The sequence below is a fragment of the Bombus affinis genome, chromosome 1 (genome assembly GCF_024516045.1).
Source record: "Bombus affinis isolate iyBomAffi1 chromosome 1, iyBomAffi1.2, whole genome shotgun sequence".
NCBI lineage: Eukaryota > Metazoa > Arthropoda > Insecta > Hymenoptera > Apidae > Bombus > Bombus affinis.
This window is the reverse complement of record NC_066344.1, coordinates 16,815,392-16,842,349: the sequence shown is the minus strand read 5'-3', so window position 1 is coordinate 16,842,349 and position 26,958 is coordinate 16,815,392. Positions and strand designations below refer to the sequence as shown.

At 29.3% G+C, this 26,958-nt stretch overlaps 7 protein-coding genes and 2 long non-coding RNA genes across 11 annotated transcripts in view; 6 read left to right on the top strand and 3 right to left on the bottom strand.

Annotated features, from left to right (window-relative positions):
- Positions 1-4,353, top strand: part of LOC126914421 (uncharacterized) — a 120,724-nt gene extending 116,371 nt beyond the window's left edge. For all 3 annotated transcript variants that reach the window (XM_050718382.1, XM_050718373.1, XM_050718363.1), the window contains 2 exons: positions 627-1,122; positions 2,178-4,353. In XM_050718382.1, the coding sequence (XP_050574339.1) occupies positions 627-1,069 (443 nt within the window). In that variant the 3' untranslated portion in view covers positions 1,070-1,122; positions 2,178-4,353. The remainder of the gene's footprint in view (positions 1-626; positions 1,123-2,177) is intronic.
- LOC126915098 (uncharacterized) lies at positions 970-1,776 on the bottom strand. Its single transcript, XR_007710026.1, has 2 exons — positions 1,686-1,776; positions 970-1,139 (listed from the first exon to the last, which is right to left on the bottom strand). It is a non-coding gene; the product is annotated as an uncharacterized LOC126915098 (long non-coding RNA).
- A 2,175-nt stretch (positions 4,354-6,528) lies between the features above and the next one.
- LOC126914869 (histone chaperone asf1) lies at positions 6,529-8,449 on the top strand. Its single transcript, XM_050719243.1, has 3 exons — positions 6,529-6,859; positions 7,132-7,247; positions 7,381-8,449. The coding sequence occupies exons 1-3, from the start codon at positions 6,751-6,753 to the stop codon at positions 7,750-7,752; spliced, it is 597 nt and encodes a 198-aa protein (XP_050575200.1). The 5' UTR covers positions 6,529-6,750; the 3' UTR covers positions 7,753-8,449.
- Positions 8,450-9,643: 1,194 nt separating this feature from the next.
- LOC126915073 (uncharacterized) lies at positions 9,644-11,322 on the bottom strand. Its single transcript, XR_007710017.1, has 2 exons — positions 10,784-11,322; positions 9,644-10,715 (listed from the first exon to the last, which is right to left on the bottom strand). It is a non-coding gene; the product is annotated as an uncharacterized LOC126915073 (long non-coding RNA).
- Positions 10,257-16,675, top strand: LOC126914789 (uncharacterized protein DDB_G0292186-like). Its single transcript, XM_050719211.1, has 7 exons — positions 10,257-10,534; positions 13,559-13,731; positions 13,855-13,931; positions 14,015-14,113; positions 14,233-14,316; positions 14,844-15,069; positions 15,144-16,675. The coding sequence occupies exons 1-7, from the start codon at positions 10,532-10,534 to the stop codon at positions 15,409-15,411; spliced, it is 930 nt and encodes a 309-aa protein (XP_050575168.1). The 5' UTR covers positions 10,257-10,531; the 3' UTR covers positions 15,412-16,675.
- A 1,749-nt stretch (positions 16,676-18,424) lies between these two features.
- Positions 18,425-20,234, top strand: LOC126914853 (uncharacterized). Its single transcript, XM_050719242.1, has 5 exons — positions 18,425-18,774; positions 18,838-18,959; positions 19,037-19,158; positions 19,267-19,343; positions 20,040-20,234. Exons 1-5 carry the CDS (start codon positions 18,648-18,650, stop codon positions 20,195-20,197), a joined length of 606 nt encoding a protein of 201 aa, XP_050575199.1. The 5' UTR covers positions 18,425-18,647; the 3' UTR covers positions 20,198-20,234.
- A 299-nt stretch (positions 20,235-20,533) lies between these two features.
- LOC126914960 (NADH dehydrogenase [ubiquinone] 1 beta subcomplex subunit 11, mitochondrial) lies at positions 20,534-21,304 on the top strand. Its single transcript, XM_050719276.1, has one exon. The coding sequence runs from the start codon at positions 20,716-20,718 to the stop codon at positions 21,151-21,153; it is 438 nt and encodes a 145-aa protein (XP_050575233.1). The 5' UTR covers positions 20,534-20,715; the 3' UTR covers positions 21,154-21,304.
- Positions 21,305-21,803: 499 nt separating this feature from the next.
- Positions 21,804-24,064, bottom strand: LOC126914592 (Golgi reassembly-stacking protein 2). Its single transcript, XM_050718721.1, has 7 exons — positions 23,828-24,064; positions 23,485-23,565; positions 23,187-23,390; positions 22,892-23,109; positions 22,727-22,811; positions 22,349-22,652; positions 21,804-22,283 (listed from the first exon to the last, which is right to left on the bottom strand). The coding sequence occupies exons 1-7, from the start codon at positions 23,888-23,890 to the stop codon at positions 21,919-21,921; spliced, it is 1,320 nt and encodes a 439-aa protein (XP_050574678.1). The 5' UTR covers positions 23,891-24,064; the 3' UTR covers positions 21,804-21,918.
- Positions 24,065-24,452: 388 nt separating this feature from the next.
- On the top strand, positions 24,453-26,672 carry LOC126914599 (uncharacterized). Its single transcript, XM_050718733.1, has 8 exons — positions 24,453-24,877; positions 24,972-25,113; positions 25,188-25,396; positions 25,471-25,617; positions 25,691-25,926; positions 26,037-26,222; positions 26,308-26,470; positions 26,536-26,672. The coding sequence occupies exons 1-8, from the start codon at positions 24,722-24,724 to the stop codon at positions 26,569-26,571; spliced, it is 1,275 nt and encodes a 424-aa protein (XP_050574690.1). The 5' UTR covers positions 24,453-24,721; the 3' UTR covers positions 26,572-26,672.
- Positions 26,673-26,958: the final 286 nt, after the last annotated feature.

The window sequence follows — 26,958 nt, the reverse complement described above, 5'->3', positions numbered from 1 at the left end:
GGTCATCCGGGGCAACGTGCTGTTACAGTTCGTGCCCTGAGAGGAGTTCAGAATGCTGACTCGCGGTATTAGTACAATATTGAAACCCCGAAATCAGCAGTTCTTTTTACGCTTTGTCTTCTAATCGACACGCTATTACCTCTAAGATGGCACGACCGGAATGGCATATTGTCCGAGAACATTGATTTTTTTCTATTCGTGTGTCCGTTTTAGAATCCAACGTAAGTGAACAATTATTTCAAGTATCATTTCAAGTACCCTTTTCTTCATGTCCATTCGAAAAAATTCGATAATCTTAATAATTTAAAAAAATAATTTTCATCGCGCATACTTTTCTGTCAAACTCTTTCTAGGACCTACACTTAACGACGCGTTAACATGTCATAAAATGTCACATCCGCTCTCCATTAACAGAGCTCCGATACTAAAGAAAAACGAAATTAGAGATATAACAAATAACTCTTCCGCGTTTTTGGGCACTCAAATTATTGGTTTACCTAAACGAGATACACCACGAACCGTAACGAGGCAAAAGAAAAACGAAAAAAATTGGAAAAATAATAAACAAGCAATTTCCCTAGAAAGCATGGGACTATATATGCTGAATAATATTGTCGTTGTTGCAGGTACTTTTGAGAGGCATTCCATTCGCAAGTCAGGTACCATGGGCCATTTCCCGCACGAAGGTCGCGGCTCGTTAAACCGGCATGGTAATGGGATACAAACTCTAAGGAACTCCGAAAGTCGCGGCAGACACACGCCTGTGCAGCAGGGAGGCGGTGGCGGTATCCACGAGCAAACACCGACCACAGGCTCTACGATGCTCGTTGACGAGGATGGGTTCGTCAGGTTTCGTAGTCTAGGAGCAGAGGACGACGAACTGTCGGATACACCGAGCGTTGTTGGCACCCATGGTAGAGGAAGTTCGCTGGCCGGAAGCGTGAGATTCAACGCGAGACACCCGACGCTGCAGCATCAGCATCCTCATCAGCACCAGCATCAACACTCGCTGCAGCATCCGCATCAGAGTCAGCATCAGGCTCATCATCAGTTGTACATCAACACGTAAAAGTCTATTGTTCCAGGCGTTCCAGATTATAACTTCTCGTTCCCGTCGACTCGGTGAGTTTTATTGAGAACTAAAAATAGGAAAAGAAGTGATTGATGTATGTAAACAATGTTATATCTTATTGTAGAAGTCATCAGTATTCCTTGTTTTAAGTTAGAAATGAACTTTTCCTTATAGTTGTAATAAGTTTAATAGAGAACTGGAAATAAACGGAGACTGTCAGGGAAAAAGTGATTGATATGGAAAGGAAATGTCGCATATAGCTTTTATTATACCTCATGATAGACGTCGTCGGTGTTTCATGTTCTCAATTCGAACTAGATCTAACCTAAAGTTCAGAGTTAACTTCTCCTTATGAAACATGAATTTAGTTGAGACCTGACAATAGTAGGGATTGTTAGAGTAGATGTGATTGATATGCGAAAAAATTGTTGTCTATAGTTTTTATTTTACATTATATATAGAAATCATCAATGTTTCATGTTTCAAGTTAGGGGTTAGTTTATCCTTAAATGGGATGTTGTAGACACTGTAAAGTTAAAATTCAAATTTAGTGTGTTGGCTGAGGTATATGACAGGTATAGTGGGTATACAGGGAATATGAAACTATACATACGTTGTCGATAAAAGATAAAGAACAGTTCCCATGAAGTTTTTGCCCAGACGTCGTAAAGGCGTCTGATACACAACGGCGCCCGCGTAATTCGGTTAAAATGAAGGAACGCGAATAGCGGGAAAACGCGGCCGTGTGAATCGTTAAAAGTTGAGATTCTGCGCGTTTTATCTCGCTAAGAAGTTGATAAAAAAGTTTACCTAGCAGAGATTAAAGTTCCTTGCCCCTGCTCTTCTTTTATACGGAGCAGCTTTAAAAGTAATTTAATAGAAACAATGAATTAACGGGATGCGCGCGCATGAAATCTCCCAGCTTTCCGGGTTATACGAACGATACCGCTCTTTTAAGAGATTCTATATATAGTTTTTAACGATAACGAGGGATAAGCAGCAATTTCCTTTCGGGAGATTTAAAATTACGATCGTATAGAACGAGAAGAAAGTGCGACATTTTACAATATTCCCACGATTGTTCCTTACACTCTTTCTGTTGCAGATTATGGTCAGAGGAGATCGTCAACGAAGATTGTATAAGAAATAAGAATACGTTCCGTGGCTCCCTCTCTGGCGACTAATGGTCTAAACAACTTCGAAGAAACTAATTTTACCTTTAACTCTATGTAAGATACGTCCTTGTGTATAGACAAAACCTTAAAGCGAAAAATGGAAAAATATATGAAAACTTGCCATTCGCATTCTCCCGCTTCGCGTCTGCGTCCGAGCCGACGAACCTTTGCTGTTCATGGTATCCGTAATATTTATTTCGGGGTTCTCGATCGAGAGGCGGAGAAGAAAAAATGTAACGAAGATTAACAAAAAGATAAAAGGAAAAATGTATACGTGAAACTCTCGGTAATTAGAGTTTCTTTCCTCTACCTATTAACATGGGTAGTGTTCAGGGTATCTCGAACGTTGACCTTACATTAGGCACTTGGTACTTATTAAGGTTCATGTGATTCAAACGAACGATCGTATATCGTAATCGAAAAGAATGGAAACTTATATGAGGCAAGCTTTCTTTCGTTTTACCTTCTTCTAGTAGCGAGAAAAACTCGGCTGTGGAAACGTATCGGTGTAACACGTGATTCGGTGAAGAAAGCTATCGTGGCGAGGCCCCGTGGGTAAACCACGAACACGCCATCTAGTAATTTATTTTTCTCACTATATAACTTTTTCACCTCTCGTCATTTGCAAAACTCACGGAATAATTTGTTTTAACGACACGAGTTATTTCCAGAAAGAAGTCGAATTTTTTCCGGCCCGTTAAATTTTCACTAGCGAAAATGAACCGTGCGTTTGTACAAATTTCAAGTGCTTGACACACCATTTTTATCACCTGTTCGACCGATACGCGTGTATTCTTCCTCGAGATCCCGTCTGCACGTAATTCACGGCTTCTGCGATATCGAGAGGAAGTATATTTTATAATGAAGAGTGAAAGCGAAAAAAATATGTTAAACAATAAAAAAGTGGAAACTTATTCACGTGGTCCAAATAAAATGAACGAAAAAAAACGAAACGAGACTCGGAAGGTTTGTAGTAGTTCTGCGAAAAAGAAGTAATTCCGAGGAAGTAGGAAAATGTACATTCTTTTTTGTTTTCGTTGTCAAGTTGAAAGAAAGCAAAGTAAAAAGTAAAAAAAAAAAAAGAAAACAAAGTTGAGAACAAAAAAAAGGAAGATATGATGATGAAGTTGAGAAGAAGGAAAAAAAAAGACTAACGGCGTTGTACAGTCGATAATAATTTATCACTCAGTCCAATTGTAAGATTGATTTAGCAGTTAAGGGTTGGATTAAGAATTCCCTGTTACATATTAAGTTACGTCGATGTAGCCGGTAGATGCTACTGCGCTCGTAGAGACGGATATCAGCGATTTCTGTTAAACGAATTCAATGTCGAGCGACAAGCACGATGTAACGATGTTTCCTCTCCGCGTCGGAGACACCACACACGAAGGATTGAACTTCGCGCACAGGCCAGCATATTTCTTCCGTTCCTTCCACCTTCTCCTTTCTCATTTCTTAATTTTTCCTTTTCTTCTTTCTAGTAATTTCTTAATTTACTTTTTAACTCATTTGTTTTATATTCTTCCTCTTCCTTATTTTTTCTTTTTTTTTTTTTAAGTCATCTCCTTTATACATTCTATGTATGTATGTACGCGTTTCTTTCGCATTGAACCTACGGTACAAAACAGTACTTTCTACCTTCTTCATTTCATAATATTGGTAATAAGTTAAATAAGCGGTCAGCGCAATGTATATGTTTATATGGACATTGTAAATAAGGTATACGGGCTCGTCGTGAGTAGATATAAATTCGTTGCGATAGAATCTGTGCAGATTCTATCCGACATGCACCGAGATTCACGTGTAAACAGACATTAACACAAGCGTCAGCCCTCGGGTACTCATGTACACATGATCATACACGTCCACATGTTCACTACACACACACGTACCTAATCTCCACCCCTTCATAATTCTCAGTTGTAAATTGCAAGACTCGTTTTTAATTTATGTCGAAAGCTGTATTTATTATGTGAAACATTCCACAACAAGATGTTGATCAGTGTGAATGCGATTTTGTGGAATTTTATTGCAATTTTAGATTAAAGGAAAAAACATAGCGCTAAAGAAAGAGGAACAAATGTAAATAAAAGCTTTTTTGCGAAACACCTTATTATGTTTCTCCTAATTATCTACGATTATGTTGATATTAATCGTTGCACAAAATAATTATCTATCTTTTTTACCTTTTTACTTTTCTTAAAAAAAAAAAAAAAACACGGAGATATATAATAAATTAAAATGGTCGGACATGTAAACAGATTCTTGCCATTGTTCTACTGAAAAATTTGTTTAATCTATAAGATTCTCTGAAACTGTTTTGGATCTTAGTTTTGTCTCATATTTTCGCGTTGTTTGAACGTTTCGCATTATTATTGCGTATACTGTACTTTGCGTCGTGAAATAATCGTTGAGCATAAAGTTTTAATTTTCTTAATGCCAGTACAAATTAAGTTAATTGTCATGACCTAATTATGAATCAAACGGTGCTACTCGCAACGAATAGTAAATGCAGTTTAGAGCGTTTTTTTCGGTGTTGCTTGTTTATAAATTCGTCATTTAATGAAAATGGAGAAAAGGAAAATATTTGAAAATGAGTTGTTTGCCGACCTATGTCGCGATGTAAAAGCAATTCTGTATAGATAACGCAAGTATGTCAGGAATAATGTACATAAAAAATATTTAATAAACCTTATATGTAAAAACTCTGCTTGTTTCGGAGAGTAATTTTATTTCCATAAAGAAAAAAGTCAGAATAATTATTCATTGAATATGATAATGTATGACAAACATATGTCAAACATAAAAGAAATTGGATCAATGTTTTGTAAGAATTCCAAGTTTTTTTATATAAAACCACTCTAAAATTAATAATCGAAAGTAGTATACTTGTAGTAGTATCGTATTTATTGAGATAAAGATTGTAGACTTAAATTGGACCTACGAATCTAATTAAAAAAATAAAAATGTACTTAGCTAAATGATATAGTTATATGATACGATATCTTACACATTTAACATTAGATATCGATATTATGTGATTGAAGATATTGATATATATATAAATTTAGTGTTTGATGTTTTGGTGAAAAAGCATTTAATGGAGTGGAGAGAATTATAGAACGAATTGCGTATAGGTAGCCATCTATCGACAAAAAGTAGAAATACTGAGCGAAAGATTCATCTAATAAAAATTGTTACATCGACGTATGATCAAACCTAATTCCTCTGCAATAATATTACTATAAATTAGATCTCTTATTTGTAGTCTTTATATAGCCTTTAGAATTTAAAATAATTATTATAAAAATTACATTCAACTAAACTACCGAAGCTGATAAAATTATCAGCTGTTAAAAGATGGTTTCTACCATTATTGGCTGGGAATAATGTAAATTCTTCCATCATGGATAGTTCAAAATACCAGTGAAATTTAAAATACTATCTTTAAATTAAAAACAACAGAACCATTGCACTTTTAGATTAACCACAAATGATCTAAATTAAGGAAATTTTGAAATTATAGATAACATAATTATAAGATATATGAATATAAATTTGGTTGTAAATATTATAAAAATATTAGCACAAACAATGAGGTATTCCATATTGAATCGGTAACACTGAAAATGATTTGAAACTGGCAATGGATTTTGTGAACTCTCAGACAGAAAATTGCAATGAATGTTAGATCTATTTAGTATCACGTCTATGCTTATCCAACTATTTAATTTTAAATTTAACGATATATACTCTTTCGATAAATTTCGTTCAACTAAAATCTATGACACATCTTAATCCTTCGAAGATAGAAAGTTATCTTTTTTATAATTCGTCGAAGATATCTATTACCTTCTGTGATTGGATTTGAAAAATTTGCAATTGCACCAATTACATATCTCCATATTGTAAATAATCCTTAAGGACAATATTTTACAAATGTACAGATTTAAGTTAAAACGAGCAAAATTTGTATTATTAAAGGCATTTCTTTTTACAATTTTCTCTATTTTTAAACGTCAATATATCCCATTCGAGTCATCTTACGTTCATGCAAAATGTAATTAGATTATGCTAACATTAAAGAGTAGAATTTCAAAGACACGTAATGAATAAGTAAATTACTATGATAGTTACATTAAACAATCTTTGAGGTACATATAAAATTAATAATGAATTTTTCATATACGTATTTCTCAAATTGTATGCTGACTTAAAAGAGAAGATATTTAAATTTACGTTAGTGCAAGATGTACCTATGCTATATTGTACAAAGTTTTGGTAGTTCCCGAAACACCGGAAACGTCCTTTGGTTCGTTTGCCGCCAAAGCAAGCAGTGTGTTGGGATGAAATTGTTTATACTTTAATTCGAGATCCTACGCTTATCAAGAGATTAGTTGTCTAATACAGTACAAAGAACAAAATCTGGCGAACAGTCCCTTAAACTCGTTATTGTAAAATTGTCAGTGTTTTGGTGAAATTATTCGTTAAACGAAGTCAACGATGGCCAAAGTTCAGTTAGCAAATGTAGCCGTTCTCGATAATCCTTCACCGTTCCTCAATCCATTTCAATTCGAAGTTACTTTTGAATGTATCGAAGAACTAAAAGAAGGTACATTTTTTTATATTATCTTCTTTTACAAAATATGTTTACAAATTGATGTCAGTGTTATTCAAAATGAAGAAATATCCAAATATTTTTGGTGCTTATGCTAGGTTAGTTTCAATAATTTAATATCAAGCTCTCCAAGGACAAATTAGTGAAACTTTCTCTGACATTTTTTTTTTTGCCTTCAATTTCAGTATAGTTTCTTTTAAAATTCATATTGAATGATTTGTTTGTAATAAACAGTAGGATGTTTTATAATGATGGTGGTGTTGCAGATTTAGAGTGGAAAATGATCTATGTTGGAAGTGCCGAATCCGAAGAATTCGACCAGGTTTTAGACACAATTTATGTTGGGCCAATTCCTGAAGGAAGGCATATGTTCATTTTTCAGGTACATTAACAATATTGTTTAACTAAGTATGAAATGATAGCTATGAGTTCCTGTTAAAAATCTTTTGTTAAATATATACTTAATGCATGCATACAGTTTTTTCTATAAATTCAATATTTACTGCTTATTTTAGGCTGATCCTCCTGATGTCAGTAGAATTCCAGTAAATGATGCTCTAGGAGTCACAGTTGTTTTGTTAACTTGTTCATATAGGGGACATGAATTTGTGCGTGTTGGTTACTTTATAAATAATGAGTACACAGACGCAGAACTTAGAGAAAATCCACCACCACAGCCTCAGTTTGATAAAGTACAAAGAAATATCTTAGGGGATAAACCACGTGTTACTAGATTCAAAATAAACTGGGATGATGGAGCAAGTACGGCAACAAACAATGTACCAGAAGGCATGGATGCACAATCATTAGAAGAGACATCACAGGATGCACCAACATCTACATTGGGTTTTACAGAAAATACACACAATAGTATGGAAGTGATGTGAATGTCTGTTAACTGCCAATAATACATAAGCTAGCACAGACCATAATATGATGAATGAAGTAGTACCTGGAAAGAAGATTCGAACGGTTCATATATTTGGATACCTCAAAGGAAAAACATTATAAGAAAATGATAGCCTTTTATGTGGTACATGCTAATTGATTTTGCTTTATTAAGAAAGCTCATATGTTCAAAGAAAATTGCACAATAATAAGATTATTTTATCTTTGTATAAAAATGAAACTGTTTATTGTTGGATACTTATATATAATTGTTTGTCTTTTGGAAAGAAGCTAGAATTACTTACTATATATCATTGAAGAAAAGTAATTTTATTAATCACGAAAAAGTAAATTTCTAATAAAGATTATAAACAATAAGTTTATTAAGAAAAACATTGTAGTGAAATACTTTTTAATAACAGAATATGAAAGAAGAATGTGCTTCAAACTAACATCGTGGTCGTTAATACAATTAAAAATATTCTGGAACTGTTTAAACATTAATACTTAATAACGGTAATTTAAAGCTGATTGTATGATGATATTCTAGAAATGTTTGGAATTTTTGTGTTTAATACTTTAAGTATTATGGCTTATTACATCATAAATTAATAGAAATAAGGCTGTTCCCATTTCATCAGTGTATATACATATATACTAAAATGAGAAATACACATTATGTTTTTTACTTCATTATACATTGTTTTTAAATATTCCATCTTCTCTAATTATCTAGGTCTAAAGACCTGTAGAAGTAAAATAACATTAACTATGATGCAATGATAAATCTAGTAATATATTATACAGTCTTTTGAAATTTAACAATCAAAAAACATCATATAAACAATAGAAAGTTTCTTCTAATCGATTTCAAACCCAAATTTAACTTTATTCCTAATACGCACAATTATAATGGATATAAACTTCATATTTTCGACTTTTTCTAATTCATAATTTTGATACAAAAGTTGCCATGAACAGGAATCCATGATATTACAATATGTACGTTACTGAAACCATTTATCCCCTCGCTTTCACGTATGCTGTTTCAAAAGCGAAATGGATCACTTTCCTGGATTTACACAATTAGTATCAACCTTGTAGTAAATTTTGAACAATTCAGTTATCAATAATTATTAATTAGTAAATGTAATTTAAAAAACAGTATCAATCTACATAATACATCGAGTAATAAACAAGAAAAATTCCTAATGTGTTGCACATTAAAAACTTGTGTTTTGCATCAATCCTTTTTAATTTATTTGTATATATCTTATTTGTATATATATATACGTTATATATTTATAACGTATAATATCAAGGTGCATTTTACAACATCGAAGAAATTTAAGTGTCTCACAACAAGAGTGTCTATCTACATGCATACATTCAGAGGGCCTAACCTGACAAATTTATATTAAAAAAGTATTTTTTTTAAATTAAAAATGTTTTATGCAAAAGAGAAGAAAAAAATTCCTCATAATATGTTGAAACATATTTGCATACAATTATTTTAATAGAATTCGCCTTTTTCATTTGGTATTTTTTTATTTTTGCTTTGTGTCGCAGTATCATATTACGGTTCAATTATCCTTATGACGCAGTTGGAAAACTTTTTATGAGGCGAAAAAGAGAATCTATTAAACATTTATGAAAAGAATAGTCACGTAATCTACCTTCCTGAATGCACAAAGTCAAATTACAGAAATCAAATCTCTTTATATGATCATATTCTAGAAGCTATTGAGGTATTAACATTGATAAGTAATATAACATTTGCATTTAAGGAAAAAAACGTGACAAATCACATTTCATATTCTTTACGCGAAAGGAATTTTTATATTTAATATAATACATCAATTACAATTTAAAGGTCAATATAATACAAAATTTTATATGATAGAAGATTTAATATAATACATTAATTATCCTTAGTATAATTATTTGCGAGGTTAATTTGAATTTGAATAAGAAAGATCATACATACAAAATAACTAGATATTTATACATTTATTCGTTTATAGATTAATAGTACGATATATATTTAATATTTGATATTTGTAACATACTTCAAATTTTCTAAAATGTAATTGTTGTATTGCTTAAACTTTAAGTATTAAAGTATGGTAACTCTACGACCATATTTCTGCAGACCAACTGCAATTGAAAATTTTGTTGAAAATGAAGCCACACGTATCGATGATAATGTGAGTGCAACTTTAATTGAAACAACTCAATAAGGAGAATACTTATTAAATTTTGTCTTTAGAAAATACAATCTTAAAAATATAATTATCAATCAAATTTAATATTAAGAAATATAAATATCTTCGTATTATTTATAATATACAAAACAATAAATGTACTCTAACTCTAAGTTAAAAATCAATCTTATTCGCAGTTATTTTTACAAATATACTCTATTCCGAATTAGTGAATTAAGTATATGCATGTTAAGTATATACATATGTACATAGCGAAAGTGTTCCATTGTTGTGAGAGACGAGGGACCGGTATAGTATTATTACATTACTGGCAACCATCCCCACTACCTGTCTTGTTGCGAGCAGGTTTGAACACGTTCAGTATACGCCGGTTCTGCCGACGAACAACGACAGATTGCAGGTGGATTCCCAACAGTGCAAGTGTCTCTACGTGCGAAGTTGTGCGCACGAATGAACCTGTCAACATTCTACGGAAGAATCTTACTCATATACGAGTATATTCCCAAAAATAACTCATATCTTCAACCTTTATACGTTCATATTATATCTTCCAATGGTAAGTAAAAAAAAAACTCTAATACAGTAACATCAGAATTTTCCAATTTTCTTACCTATCACAATTTCCAATCATGGGTGAATCAGATGACCTAAATCAACAGGTTATAACATGCTCACATATCGTTACAATACAACGCATGATACATTGGTATAAATATATCCGAGTTGTTCAATTGGTGCTACAATCAAGTTTGAGGTACATTATATGTCAGTCATAGTGCGTGTATGTTAGATATTAGATACTTACAGAGTCCTTTTGCAAACATACAGGGATAGCGATAATGATATGCACATGATGATGATGGGGAGAATGAAATGTGCCACCGATGTGGTTAAATGTCCTTCTACCTGTTCTAGATTGTTCTATTTATTCACTATCAAGAATAACATTAAAAATTAGATTTAAGATTTTTACAAATTTTCATAACTCCAAGTTATGATTTCATCATCTTTTCTGGATTTGATTATTCCTAATATATTTCTTCTAAATTTGTAAGTTACATTCGATTTCATGAACGATCGTGTTCCTTTGTAAACAGACTTGCTTTTATTGTACCTATGAAGAATGCGGCAATTGTTACTGATAACAAACGCTCAGTTTTGTTTACTTTTACTGAAATAAAGTTTAATGACAAAGTAAAATAAATGAGAAATATAACGAAATTTTAATAATGCGTAGTATCGTGACGAAATCGCACTGATCTTGTTGCTAGAACCGGAATATGTTCCACAATTCTCAGTACCACATCAACGCGCCACGATGACTCACTCAACCACCACTTTTTTCTTTTTCGCCCGGGAATCTCTGCAACCATCATAGAAATAAGATATCGGAAAGAAATAAAGGGAGCAATTCTAATATTAAACTTTCTGGTATTCTATATTAATAAATTTCAATTGTATAACATTCTTCTGTTCTTTTTGATTATAAGTTATTGCAAATTGCAACGATAGATTTTTCATATAGCGAAATCATACGATATCGGTTGACAGATAAGAGTACTTTTCGCTTTGTTTACGGGAAATTGAATATGTGAATCAATGAAATTTCAATCTTTCTTTAAAATATTTTTAAATTCATCAAACGACTTTTCTTTATTTGATTGATTTTAAATATTATTATTGAATTCAAAATTTGTCAGTTGACATATATATATATATATATATATATATATAATGTGATGTTAATTTTAAAGTAATTTATAATATAATACATAATTTTATTATGAATTTAGCGTAACATAGATAAAGTCCAAGAAGATTATCAAGGGAAGAGGTGTTATCAAATATGACGTATACTATTCTTATTTCCTTTATTATATTATAAATATCGTAATTTGATACACGCACGATTAGTATTTCTTACGATGTCTAACAACATGTGACACGTACTTTAGCAAGTATTACAAGTGGAATAAATTTCGGTGATAATTTTAGAACATTTAATTTACAACAATAATGTAAAAGTCATGCTTATAAAAAATGCAAAAAATTGTTTGTATTACATAATTTCTACAATTTTACATTTTATGCAGGAAATTGCTGTAGATATTTAGAAGTGACGATAATAACTGTTTATATATTCATATTTATGTAAGTTTATATCATAGTCAAAATAGTAGTTTAAACCCATTATATACAGGTTTTAGTTAACCACCATTTTAGGTTGCATGGTGAACTATTAGATGGCGGTTACTCACTAACAAGATGGCGGTTGAATGACAGATCAAGACTACAGAATAACCCTCCTATATGTTTTTATTCAATTAATCGAAAATATTAACAAAATTGTACACTATTTTTCCTTTTTGTAAACGAAAATATAATTCTTTTTAATATTTATTTCTGAAGTTTTTAAAGGATTGTGATGTATTAATAAAATTATATTTCGAACGATACAATCTAATTTTTCTTCTTTCTATAGAAAAAATACATCATAGAAAAATAGTGGTAATATGATCTTTATTTCAGAAAATGAAAATTTATTTCATATTTTTGGGGGCATGTTTATATGTTTAATTAATATATACGTTTAATATATATACGAATTAATATATACGTGATACATAATAAAGAAAAGACAGATATTTGTTTTTATTATATTGTTGTATAAAATTAATCGTGATCGTGAATTTGTATTACCTATTTGTATTAGTTAATATTTGAGCAAATCAAATTTTAAAAGAATAATTCTTTAAAAGTGGTTTGAAATCGAAATGTAGGTCGTAAGTCGTAAAAAATTGTCCAGAGTCCTTGGGCTTTATTAAACCGGAAGTGCCGTGCGTTCCACACCCGGTTTATAAGAGTACACCATACAAAAAAATTGAGAATCACCCTGACTTTTTAATGTAATAGTTTCTTACTAAATTCATATACTTTGGTAATTGATAATTGGTAATTGATATTGGTAATTGGTAATTGATAACAATTAATAATTTCACATAGATTATCAATTTAGAACGTTTGAATGAAAACTTATACAAAAAGAAAGCAATTACATTATCGTTTTAAAATTTTTAAATTTGTATACAATATTTTTTGCCAGAATAAATGATGCTCTATAGAAAAATAATGGAAGTAATGTGGAATAATATGTAGCGATCTGTCAAGGGTAATTGTAAATTTATTAATATAAAATGCTTTTGTTAGAAAGATAGTTAATTTCTTATAAGACTCCTTATAAAAAATATTGTAGTTAAGTTTTGTGTCTACTACAAAAATAACTTTATTTTTCAAAGTAATATCTTTTGAAATATAACTGATATTATAACTATTAGGTTGTCCGGAAAGTTTCTTTTGTTTCATAAGATGATAATAAATGAACAAAAATTTCTGTTTTATATTATTTTGTTGAATTAGGTATGATCTATTCACTTATATTTCTATTATTATGTTCGTACATAATTCAATAAACTAATATAAAACAAAAAACATTGTGTATCTATTATTCCCTAAAACGAAAGAAACTTTTCGGACAAACTAATAATATAGAAATAAAATTTTGAAAATCAATTTTTTGTAGGCTATGATAGAGGAAAGATTTTGTCGTGATGATGGTGACTGTTCCGATAAACAATACTGCTATCATGTATCGGAACGGTGCGTTGATTATACCCAATGTAACAGGTATAATAGACTGGAAAATCATGAAAAAAAATCACGAGATCCCTCTCAATGCGGTCCCTGCCTACCTGGGTATATATATATTTTACTATTCATTTATCTTTTTCTGTGGTTTATTTTTTAATTTTCTTGCCAAATATTCATACATGATTACGATTTATTTGATTATATTTATTAACCCTGATATAATTGCAGCTATATCGCCGAAAAACTTGGTACAGGAGAAATGGCATTATTTTGTAGAAAAACCAGCGCTCAACGGGACATATCCGGTAAGCAAAGGAAAAATTAACGCGATGAAAATTGTATTTGATATCATAATTTTTGTGTACTAATTTTCCTTTGTTTTATATAGAAGTAGTAAAACTGGACAACACTATGATTATCTACCCAGTAATTGGAACATTCCTATTTAGTATAATGGCAGTTTTTGGTATATTACTTTTCAAAAGACGTAAGTAACAGATCCTAAATATTTACAAATATGTTAAAAACATATTTAATATTATTTAACATAAATAAAATTATTTGGAAAATAAATTTCAAAATGCAATTGTATAAAATGTTTTGTAGGAAGATCAAAGCGGCAAAGAAATATGATAAAACCGTACGATGAACTTGGCGTGATGGAACCGACGGCCCCGCCATTGGAAAATAGTGAGTAATACAGATTGTTACAAACACCGTTAGTACTAAAGTACACATTCATATTAATTAGTGCAGCACTAAAAAAAATCCATTTTAAATAACACGAAGACGCGGCGATTATTTGCTACTAATAAGTGGGTAGATTAGAAGCTTATTCTATAATCTTATTCATTTGTTCGTTCAAAGCTACTTTGTTTTACGTATTCTTTTCTGCAATCCATATTTCTATTAAAATGAACACTTGTTACAAACACACTAAATTGTAAATAAAGATACACGAGCACTGTAGATTGTAGCTTCTTTGTCTTAATTTTTAACATTTTCTTATATGTTTGAAGTTACTAACCGTAATTAAAACGGTTAATTTTTTTATACGAAAAACACAATTATTTCATTACAGTATACCTACCTACTTGAACGCTGAATTAACTGCGGGCTGTTCAACGCGGTAATAATATGTATAGAATTATGTATATTACATCGAAAATGTTAATATGATGTTTAATATAATTCCTTCATAACTTAATATTTTACAGGTCCTTTCATTAGATGCAAAGAAGGGTCATCTCCTGTACCATTTAACAATAATAAAATTTTGAAGGATAAGAATGATCTTGTGCGTGCAGTAGGTTTCCTACCTCCAAATTGGGTTCGTACGAATTCTAATTATGAATATGATATGAGTAATGACAACATAGATGCAATAGGACAACATCCTGTGTCTGAACCAACCGATAATCGATCTAATAATTTGATGCCAGAGTAAGTAGATATTTAGTGTTTCAGAACAGAACATTTTTGTTTTTTGTTATATAACCATAATCATGTTTTTATAGGCAACTAGCACATGAAGTTACAAATGGAAATTTAGCAGGATATGAAATCGAACAAGTGGATAATAGTTTGAACACAATTTTAGTTCAAGCAAATAATCCTTCTTCATCTAACGACTCGACTCAAGAAAATAATAATAACAATAATAATAATAGTTCAACATCAGAATCAAGTAATGCTCAAAATAATAGAGAAAATATACGGATATCAAACATTTTGATTTCTCAAAAAATATCTATGAACGTGAATCTATTGAATGACGATTGTTGATCTCAAAAAATTGTGATTAAATATGTTAAGCAAGTGCCTTTTACGAATGAAGTGACATCTTAACGTTAAAAATTAGATAAATGATAAAAGATTACATTTTAATATGCAAACGTATAAGTAAGACTTATCTTGTTATATATTCATTATATGGGCCATAATATTTTAGTGATATGTAGTTCACACTTGAGAAAACGATAATTGAATTTTAAGATTATCAGTTAAAAGAAGATCAGTTCTAGTCAAAACATAGGTAACTACTAAAATTTGTTATTTAATTACATATATTATATCGAAAATTATAATTTTATCTCTGTTCTTTAAACACAATTCAAAATGCTTACAAAGTAAAATTTCGCTTTTTTTCTATCTGAACTTAAAATGAGTTTACATTCTTCACATAATATGAATCACATCAACATTATGGCCACTAGTATTTTATCTTTCTTTCTCTTTTGTTACTTTTGTAAGATGTACACTTTCAATTTTATTGATTTACAATTTAAAAGTAAGATTTAACTTTTAAATTCAGTAGACAAAAACGTTTGAAACGAAGCAAGCGAATAAACATTATTTATGATTATAAATTATTCCAATTTGATATTGATCACATTTGAGAAGTCTTATATGTATATTTTTAAGTATTATATAATGGGTTCTTGATATTTTCTTATAATAACATACAAGAACGTTGAGATTTTTACTTATTTTCATAATTAATATGCATGATAATTATATAACAATAAACTATTTTGACATTTATAAACTGCTCAATATCTTGCGACACATAATGGACGCAAATGTTAGACAAAAAAGTACTAAGTTCGTAAATAATTTTTGTTAACCTGCAGTATTTATAATGTATTAATGTTTTGAGAAATTATATTTGAATAATAATTTAAAAAGAAATTCTTTAGGTGATTTAGATGCAACTTATTTGTAAAAGAGCAAAATTTCTTTGAGACAAAAATGTCTATGAACATATTATGTTTCAAGAACATAATACACATTATCATTTAGACAATATAGATGTTATTAAAATATCATGTAGGGATACCTAATTATATAGGTATCATTACATTGTACTTTATTTTAAATGATATTTTCTTTTTATGTGCCATTATAAGTTACAATATCATAAATGAACTACATCTAAATCTTAAATATAATCACTAATGTTTAGTACACTTTTATTATAGTAAGACATTTATTGTTATAAATGACTAGTATATATGTCATTAAATGAAGATTTGATGTAAAAAGGAAATTTTGATTTTAATCCTAAAAATTCTCTAATGAAGTTAAACAAATATCTTTTTTTAACTAATTAAAAAATTGATTAAAAATATAAAATTTATTGTATATAAACATTTTATATAAAGCATTTCTCATTTTAATCCATCTTCATAAGTATCTCCTAAACTTTACATTATTAATAAAATTTATTCTGTTTTGAGGGAATGTTCTATGATGACCATCAGGTTTATCTAACCAGAGGTGTTTCAGGGTGTCAAGGTGATTTTTATTTTGTTGAATGCAACTCTATATTTTGATTTAACCAAGTTTGTAGCCCACTTCGAGATAAATTTATTGACTTATAAAACGTTAATTTTTAAAGGTTATCCAAAATCATTTACAGCTGTTCTAAACCTGCTCTGCATACAACTAGAACATTTTCCTCGGTGTAATATTCAGTTGTAAACATGACGCGTCACTTACACAAGTGGTACGTCTCGCACTACTAGAATTACTATTTCACAGTATTTACTTCGAAGGGATTAGTATTATTATAGTATCACACATCCTTCATTTCGATAATAATTCAGTTTGCGATGTGTAATTATACGCCTAGCGAAATTGTTGGCATGACTTCGATTTCAGGAGAGTGTCAGAAAGATTATAGGGCAAATGCATGGTTGCCTCGAGAAAGATTTCCTGATCGCCGGCTAGAGGAGGAAATTTGCACCGATGACGTAACAGAAGTAGTACTCGCAGTAATTTCTTTAAATTCTCATATCAGCGCACAACTCTCATATCAGTCGACAAATATTGTAAAAACCAATCATGGCATGTCACATGTTACACATCTAACGAAAGCACGTTCAAGAATAGTGGACTATTGAATAGATATAGCAGCAATTATTGGGTCGATGAAACCTCCACATTAGCAGAGATCGGTTGATTGTCGACACCAATGATCGTTAAATGTATGGTACGGCATAGTGAAAGGTTACTTAGCGAATTTAAATTATTTAATGGAACATTAACTGATGCCCGATCAATACTTTCTTAACTAACAAAGTACAAAATCCTCTTGAAAACGTTCCATACGCTACCAGGATATGGTTTTAATATGATGGTGCTGCTATACATAATGACCGCCGAATTTATATAACTCTGAATAAACATGTCTTCTGGAAAATGAAGTAAAATTCTCTTCTCATCAAAATCTCCAGATCTAACCCCTTTAGGTCTTTCTTTGTAAGATTTCACGAGGAAACAACCCATTTATTGCAAGGAACTAACCACTCCTAAAAAAGTTAATATAGAAATTCGCACAAGGAATGCCTGCCAACAAATTAGTTCCGCAACTTTTCAGAACGTGGAGAACTGTCGTTTATAAAGAGAATAGCTCATTGCATCGATGTACAAAGCTGCCCTTTCAAATGTAAGACATAGAGAACAAATTCTATACATATTTGACGAAGATAAGCTTTAAATGGGAATGAGTGAACCCGAATGACTTTTACAAACCAACATTTTATAGGTCAATAATTTCGAACCATGGTTTATAAACATGACTAAATGAAAACATATAGTTCCATTAAAAAAAAAAAAAAAAAAAAAAAAACAGAGATCTTGACATCTCGAGAACATCTTCACCGTCATTATAAAATATTGTCCTTGAAAGAGCACAAGTATTACTTGAAATACTTTTCTGAATAATGTACAGTTTACGAGATATTTGCATGGATCAATTAAAATTATACACCCTGTATATAATCCTATCTATTTTCTTAATCGTAATTTTGTTTTATCACAGCGTGATAGTGGCATATTAATTAAAATCCCTAACTCGCTTTGAGGCGACTTTGGGATATTTTGATGGTATTATTGGCAGTAACACATAGTGACGTTTCAAAATTTGTAACTGAAGATAACTGACATTATAAATTTGTGTTTATAGTTTTCTCATTTTTACCAAATGTTTTAACAGTGACATTAGTGTAAATGTAATAATGAATGAAATAATGACGCTTAAGGAAAATCATATAAAAATTTCGGATTTACAAGTTAAGGATTTACTGCAGAATCAGATCAAGTTAATCGATCATATCAAAAATAAACGAAATCAAGACTTTAGCGGTAATTTATTACATTATTTGTATCGTACTTTTTGTGTACAAATAAAGGTATTTTCTTTTTCAGAAGATGGAATAAAGATCACAGATTTAACATCAAAAATAACTTCTATGAGGGATACCCTTCAGTCCGAAAAACAAACATTGGAATATAAAAATCATGTTTTATCTAAGCACATAGACCACATAGTAATTGTTTGTTATTTTTGTATATTACATTGTTATAAAATAATACAGCAGAAATAAAAATTTAATACTTTTTAAAGACAGAGTTGGATGCAGAAAAAAATAAATTTTTGGAAGAATGTCAACAATTGGAATTGCAAAGAAATAAACTTAAAACATGTAAACGAAACATACAGGATCAAGAATTACTAGATCAAGGAAGGTTTGTATCTGGTTATAATTTATTAATATTTTACTATGCTCATTCATACTTGTATTATGTCTTAATACTAATAAGATTTTGTTTTTTTGTTCTTTTTTGTAATTACAGAAGAAAATATGCTTTATATAGAGAATTAACTGGGATACGATGGGATTTTGGAAAGCTTAAAGAGAATATTACAGGAAGTATCCTTTTAACTTATAAAATTCCTGTAATTTAAACAAAATTTGGCATTTCACACATGTGTGTACGTACGTGTGTGTGTATAGTATGAAAAGTATATAGTTTTATTATATGAAAAAATGGTTCAAACAAGAAGTGAGTGGTTTTAAAGGACATAATCTGGTATAATTAGTATTTTGGTGATGGTTAGGTAGAGATTATATAGGATGGTATCCATTTTTTTAAATGGGATCATACAGTTTTAAATACAGTAATCGATCTATTTCTGCATTCCCTATAAAAAAGTATTAATCTATTTATATCGAAAAAATATTAGTTGAGCAGATATTCTAACTTTAATTTGTAAAATTTAATATATGAAAGACAAAAGCAATGTAAACATGTTTTGCATCATTCATTATTGTTTATTTTTGCTTCGTACATTAAATTTGACAAATTAAAGTTAAAATATCTGCTAAACTTATAAAAAATGTTTAGCTGGATCAATTAAATGCTATGTCAAAGTTACCTTAATATCTCAGATAATATAAGGTATTGGGAAATCAAAATGTTATTTTCTGGTCAGACTCCTGAAATATAATAAATTTCATTTTAAAGATTTTTTGATAAAGTCAATAGATAACAACTTATTTCAGGTGATAGTTTTTACTGATACATCCTATATATATATAAAACCATATCCTTAATAATAATATTAGATATATATAAAGGGGTGTACATCCATCACTTTTCTTATTCAAATGAAGAAAATACAAAAGATTTGAATAATCTTTTATGGCAAGAGATATATCAATCTGTGATCCATAATGAACATAAAAACACATATGACAAGGAAAATACTGTACAAAATAAATAATTGTATCATGAATTGAAATAAATTTCTATTCCATAAATTTTGTCACCAATATAAAAATATTCCTTCAAAAGTAAAAGCATGATAAGTTACTAGATTTGAAAATCTACAAAGTAAATATCTGTGAAGCTAATATTATTTTTAATTTTAAATATAATCCTGAATATTTATCATAGTTTATTATATTTTTTTATTATTTATATTATATATTAATACTTTTCTGATTTATTTACAAAATCTACTCTCTTCAAGCCGTAATCATCAAATTGATGATTACCTTTCTCAAATTTAAAATCAAGGCGCCGTATTACATGTGTCTCTAAATGTTAGGTTAGGTCATTCACGCAATTTATATTTGCAATTTCTAACCTTTAAAGTTGGTCGTCATCTTCTACGTACATGTATGCGAGTATCTAATTTTGGTTTCTGAAATTGTTACGATATATTGGTAACATAATAAAGTAACGAATACATAGAAGAACGGTATTTTGTTAGAAAAAATAAGTTCTCATTAAAGAAGGATGTCAATTTTACTACGATTCATCCGTTCTCAAGGAATTAAGAGCGGATTGACGTTTCTAAGGCCGAAAGAAAACAATATATGTAACAGAATACACCGAAGTGATGTATCAGTTAAAAATTCTGAAAAAGAAAGTACGTATGAGGTAAAAAAACCATGGGTCAGCTATGGATTTTATAAAGACGATCAAAAAGCTGATAGCCAAGCCATGCATGTAACATTCTTTATATCTGTATCCGTGGCTTTGGTGTTTGGTGCTCTTATAATTGGTTATGCACCAGACCCACTTCTAAAAGATTGGGCTCAACGAGAAGCATATTTGCAACTTCGTTACAGAGAAGAACATGGTTTAGTACCAATTGATCCAAATCTAATAGATCCATCAAAAATCAAGCTCCCAAGTGAAGAGGAATTAATTGATGTTGAAATAATTATTTAAACAATATCAAAATTGTGGAGAAGAAATTCTAAGAAAAACACTAGCAGTTTTAATTATTAAAATAAAATCTGTTATTCTAATATTTACACAATAACAGTTGATACAAGATCAATCTGTACAATATTTAATAAATGATTCTTGTTCAAAATAATAGTTTTGATTTTGCTATATAAATGTTTTCCAAATTTAATGTTTATTAGCAGACACACAATTTATATTTTGAGAAAGATATATTTGCATTTATTTTGCTGTCTACATTGTTAAAAATAATTGCTGAAATTTAAATCACTATTAATTTCTGAATCTTAAATAAAATCTATTTCATTAATATGTAAATGTTTTATTCCTTTATTTAATAACAAATTCAAACTTTTAGTCTGCATATACATTACATATATATAAAGTTTAGTGAATAAAAAATAATATTTATTGTTATACATAAGTATCGACAACAACAAAATATAAGAAGAAACAGATCAAGTAATATGTCAAGATTTTATACTTTTTGAAATGTTTTAATTTGACTTTAGTTTAAGTAGTTATTTCTTATTATTCCTTATCTATGTACAGAATTACATAATTTATCCCTGCATGTCTAAAAATTTGTATACATTACGTTTAAACAAATAATAAAGTATAAATGCATAAAGTATAGTAATACATATATTCGTAATAGATACATTACGCTCTTTATTTTATCTTTATTCTTCAATATTTACTTTATTATAAAACAGATATTTTTTTTCATTAGAAATAACATAATCGTTACTGCGTTGTTGTTGGTGGCACCGTAAATGTAGGAGCTGTACTAACACCAATCAATTCATTTTGCTGGAGAACAGATGGATAGAAAGAAGAATTTTGTGGCATACTTGCACTAACGGTAATAGGTGGCATCCCGGGTAACGATATAGGCGTCGTTACTACGTGAGATTGAGGCACATTAAACTGTGCTGGTGGTGATATATCACTCTGTGCAGTTGTGAAATCTTTGCGTGTACCGACAACACCAATTGCTTTGCTTAAAACTGTCGCATTAGTAGTAAAAGTTGGCAAAGGTGGAGTAGTTGGCATACCAGGTATATTCGGCATTGTATTTTGATGTGATGATGACATGATAGGATCATTATCTGAATAAAAATAATGTCATTATATTTACTTATTTGAAAGTTAATAATAATTTATGGATACTTACTACATGTCGTATTTACAACAGTTTGATTAGGCATAACATGGGACACAGAATTAGTAGTAGTAGATCCTCCAATAGTAGCAGGATTCAATTGAGGCATAGTATATGTTTGTACACTCGATGTGTGTATATTTTGCACCATTGTAGTAGAAGTAGTTTCAACTTCGGATTTTGTAACATTTTCTTGTGCTGACATGTAATTCGGTGGAATAGAGAAACCTGGTGGTACGTTTATAATCACATTACTTTCTTCTGTTTGAGTAATGCTTGACGTAACTGGATTTGGATTAGTAGCTTTAACATGAGACTACAAAAAAAAGAAATAGAACTTAGTTACAATACTTTGATAAATTTCTTGTGACATTTCAAATTGGTACATACTGTATACAAATTATTTGATTTATGCTCTTGAATATTTCTAATGGGTATTCTGTGCAGATATCCATAACCAATTCCACAACCCAAACTATAAAAGTGTAAAAAATATTCGTAAGATATGAATTACAGTAATATTTTGAAATACTAATGTTAGGTTAACAAATTTACCTTCCTTCTCCACCCCAAGTATGATTGGGTGTAATTGTAACTTCTCTACAAGAATCATCTTCTGTGTTATATATGTACATTTTCAAAGGTCGTGATTCATGTGCTTCTATTAAAGTAAATATATCCTCAGATTCGTGTAAAACTGAATCAGCACCAATAATATAATCTGTGAATGGACGTAGACCTGCTAATTCAGCTGGAGAAGATGGATGCACTTCCTACAAAACATAATTCAATAAATTTGCCTTCTTATGTACTTTTTAACTTTTTCTGACTTAATTGAGGTTATACTTACAAGAACATGCCAAACATTTTCATTGGAACCTTCAAAAGAACAAAACCTTACACTAACACCAAGGAGACCCTGTCCACCCCATGTGAGACTAGGTACTATAACAGTTTGTCTTACAGATTGTGTTTTACTGCTGTATACTGTAATTGTTAGTTTTTTATCTACACCATTTCTGAGAAGCTCCTTTAACGTATCATTATCTTGATTCTGTAAGAATAAATTATTCTTTTAATTTAAACATTACACAAATTTAATAAATTCTATTGATATAAAGTATCAATAGGTATCATGAAACACATACCAAGCGTGTATTTCCAATAGAGACAATAAAGTCAAAGAATGCTTCCAGTCCAGCTTTCTGACCAGGAGAACCTTCCTGTACCTATTTCAGTCATGATGTTTGAATCAAATTTACTAAATATCTAACAAAAAGATAGCTACATTTATTAAAAAATAACTTGAAACTTCCAATTTTAGGATAATCTAATATGTGATGAAATTACTTCATAAATTTTTTCTTAAACTATAGTAAATTTATAATATATATCAAAATATTAATTACTGAAAGTTTAAGATTTATTTTGGTAAATAAAAAAAGTATGAATATATAAAATAAACTATACTATTTCAACAAATGTTCTTACCCTCAATATATGGTAACCTTCTGTGCCACCTCCTGGTATTTGAATACTATGAGAAGATCCCATTTTTAAAGAGGAAACTTCTTAGGTCGCTTGGTTTAAAATACAAAGCATTAAAGTGATTGTTGTCTGAGAATTAGTAACAGAAATAGAAAAATATGTAACGCAAAATCTATGTACAAATTCGTTGGTGACGTAGCTTATCATATGCAGAGGTTCTGCTATGCTATATACTTACGATTCAGTGTTACCAATTTAACAATATAAATATATGTCATTTCTTTTATAAAAAGAGAAGTGTTTACTGATTGTAAATAATTTGTGACTAAATTAGTTAACTTGGCTGATTCAATGAACTCACAATAATCCTATAATATTATCGTTATAATTTTATAAATATATACATTGAAATATAATATTGAATTTTGTAATGACATTTAAATTGTTAATAGGACTTAAATTTTGTCTAATATTTTTCTTCATGTATAAATCATAGCAAATAATATTTCGCATGTAATATCGATAAATTTATTTTTGAGTATTACACATAATATAACATATATATACGTATAGTATTTTAAATAAATTCATTTTCTAAAATATGAAAAACGCATTTAATGCATTTACATGAAAAATTTTATAGAAAATTAGTTATAGATCTTAATTTGATATATGTTAATTTATGAACTTATATATTTAATAAATACAAGTAAATATTAGGAGATTGATATGAAAATTTCAATTGAAAACTTGCTATAAAGAATAGTTAGACATCATTTGCGCATGTGTTATAAATAAATTCGAACATGTTTGAAATTAAACTATCTGTAACTGTCTCATAAAAGTAAAGCGAGAACAATTCGTATTGTAAGTACGAAAAATCTTTAAATACGAAACATGGATTTAGATATAGAAAAGATTCATAGTATTTTAACTGAAGCTAATCTTCCGTCAAGCATAAATGATTTAAAAAATCCAACAGAAGAATTTATTGTAAACCTAATTGACACATTTCTAAGAAGGTTTCATATTGATGTTAATGCAATTGATAATGTAAGAAATATATTATTTATTATTCAAATACAAATATAATTATACAAAAAAATACAATACAAAATACAATACACAAAATTTAATTTTACTATAGGCAACAATAGAACAACGGGACATAATGTCATACTGTGAAGATTTTACTATAATTGCACTCATAAATTTGCATGTTGTTATGGTTCAAATATGTGATAGAATATATTTAAAAGATCTGTGTATTACAGATATTACTAGTCCAGGTAGTATTTAATTATAAACTTAAAAATGTTATAAATAATATTTGTCACTTTGATGAAAAACGACTATTATTCAGGATCAAAAAGAGTACGGAAACAAGCAAAATTCCTTGCAAATTTCATATTGTACGCAACTAATAAAGAATCAGATATAGAAGATAAAGTTATTGAAATTCAGAACCGGGCAAAGATCTTACACGATATGGTAGAAAAGAAAAATGAAATATTGCAAGCTATAAATGACAAGGCATTGCATATAGCAAAACAACTATCAATAAAGGAAAAGGTACTATTATTGGTAAATTCAGTTTGTATTTATATTATGAATTATTTATATCATATTGATCTATTCTTATTTAGCTTATTGCTGAAATTCAAAAGCTACAGTCTAAACGTGAGAAGAATAATAAAAAACAAATTGAATTAGCGGCAAAGATAACAGCTGCAGAAGAGGAAAAGCAAAAGACAGTGGAACTTTGTGGAACTTATAAAGCACAAGCATTAAAGGTAAATTAATATCTGAAAATTGAAATTATTTGTATGTATTATGTTACATAATGATTACAATATATAATTATAGTCAAATAAAACAATAACAGAATTGCAATCAGAAATTGTAAAATCTCCTGAAGGATATCAAAAGCGTTTAAGTGAATTAGAACAACAGCTAAGTGCTAAAGTCAAGGAACGTGAAACAATACAGGCAGCATTCCAGGATAAAAAATGTTTGATTGAACAACAAAAAAATGAATTGGCTTTTACTCAAGAACTATTGGAAAAGTTCACTGAAGTTCGAGATGTACACGATCGGTTAAAGTGATTAAATAATTTTTTTTTAATCTTGATATATATATGATGATATAATTAAGAATTTCTTAGGTATTAATTTATTACACTCTCAGCTTTTTTCTATTTCCTATTTTCAGAAAAATAAAAGTACAAGAGGATACTGTAAAGAAACAAGTTGATACTCTCAGAACAGATGTTGCAGAATCTGAGAAAAGATTAGTAATTCAAAAGGATCATGATAAAGAAGATGAAATAAACGAACTTCAAGCACAGTGTGATGAACGTCTCTCTCCTTTACGTAATTTAAATACTCAATTATTAAGGTGATTTAGAATTAAAATTTCCTATACTATTTTAAATAAAGGATTACTTCCTTTGCCTGGATCTAAAAAAGATTTTTATTTACAGTAATAAGAAATTATGTAAAGAAAATTTAGAAAAAGCACAAATTCAACACAATGAAGATTGTTTAAAGCTAAAAAAGATACAGAATATGATAAAGAAATTGGAAGATGAAACTGCAGGACTTTTAAAAAATTACCAAGATTTATACAACAATGAAATGTCAAATGTAAGTTTTATTAGAATGTCACATATTATACAATATATATATAATTAATTTTTTTGCATTATTAGGAAAAATCTTTATGGAAAACGTGGACAATAGAATAACAATCGTGTTATATCTTGTAAATGTATCAGGGAATATATATTTAAAAACACAGTGTATCTTATTTCATTTAATTACATATATTAACAGCATTTCTGTATAATTTATTGCGTATTTATTTATCTAAATATTATTTTTATTGCATCATTTAATAAGTGCTAAAGAATAATTAATGTGAATAAATATATAAAATACAACAATACAGCTTTAATACAAGAATTAACATAAATACTTCGATTTTCTCTATTAGCTTATTTAATAGTTTTATTGCATGTATTACCAAGTAGTAATTTCAACAGATTTATGGCGATAAGTTTGATAATTACAAGTAGATTTTCTACAAGTCATAATACTCGTAAAAAGATAAATAAGGAATAAATCTTTATTTT

What these genes read in the sequence shown, in the direction of transcription:
- LOC126914869 (XM_050719243.1), top strand. Translation starts at nt 6,751, where the DNA reads ATGGCCAAAGTTCAGTTAGCAAATGTAGCCGTTCTCGATAATCCTTCA. An exon ending in TATCGAAGAACTAAAAGAAG is followed by an intron (nt 6,860 to 7,131) that starts GTACATTTTTTT and finishes GTGGTGTTGCAG; the next exon opens with ATTTAGAGTGGAAAATGATC. An exon ending in GGCATATGTTCATTTTTCAG is followed by an intron (nt 7,248 to 7,380) that starts GTACATTAACAA and finishes TGCTTATTTTAG; the next exon opens with GCTGATCCTCCTGATGTCAG.
- LOC126914789 (XM_050719211.1), top strand. An exon ending in CGCTCAACGGGACATATCCG is followed by an intron (nt 13,932 to 14,014) that starts GTAAGCAAAGGA and finishes TGTTTTATATAG; the next exon opens with AAGTAGTAAAACTGGACAAC. An exon ending in TCTAATAATTTGATGCCAGA is followed by an intron (nt 15,070 to 15,143) that starts GTAAGTAGATAT and finishes ATGTTTTTATAG; the next exon opens with GCAACTAGCACATGAAGTTA.
- LOC126914853 (XM_050719242.1), top strand. Translation starts at nt 18,648, where the DNA reads ATGAATGAAATAATGACGCTTAAGGAAAATCATATAAAAATTTCGGAT. An exon ending in ACGAAATCAAGACTTTAGCG is followed by an intron (nt 18,775 to 18,837) that starts GTAATTTATTAC and finishes TTTCTTTTTCAG; the next exon opens with AAGATGGAATAAAGATCACA. An exon ending in GAATTACTAGATCAAGGAAG is followed by an intron (nt 19,159 to 19,266) that starts GTTTGTATCTGG and finishes TTGTAATTACAG; the next exon opens with AAGAAAATATGCTTTATATA.
- LOC126914960 (XM_050719276.1), top strand. Translation starts at nt 20,716, where the DNA reads ATGTCAATTTTACTACGATTCATCCGTTCTCAAGGAATTAAGAGCGGA.
- LOC126914592 (XM_050718721.1), bottom strand. Translation starts at nt 23,890, where the DNA reads ATGGGATCTTCTCATAGTATTCAAATACCAGGAGGTGGCACAGAAGGT. An exon ending in CTATTGGAAATACACGCTTG is followed by an intron (nt 23,391 to 23,484) that starts GTATGTGTTTCA and finishes TTATTCTTACAG; the next exon opens with AATCAAGATAATGATACGTT. An exon ending in ACTTGGGGTGGAGAAGGAAG is followed by an intron (nt 22,812 to 22,891) that starts GTAAATTTGTTA and finishes ACACTTTTATAG; the next exon opens with TTTGGGTTGTGGAATTGGTT.
- LOC126914599 (XM_050718733.1), top strand. Translation starts at nt 24,722, where the DNA reads ATGGATTTAGATATAGAAAAGATTCATAGTATTTTAACTGAAGCTAAT. An exon ending in AACTATCAATAAAGGAAAAG is followed by an intron (nt 25,397 to 25,470) that starts GTACTATTATTG and finishes ATTCTTATTTAG; the next exon opens with CTTATTGCTGAAATTCAAAA. An exon ending in TTAAATACTCAATTATTAAG is followed by an intron (nt 26,223 to 26,307) that starts GTGATTTAGAAT and finishes TTTTATTTACAG; the next exon opens with TAATAAGAAATTATGTAAAG.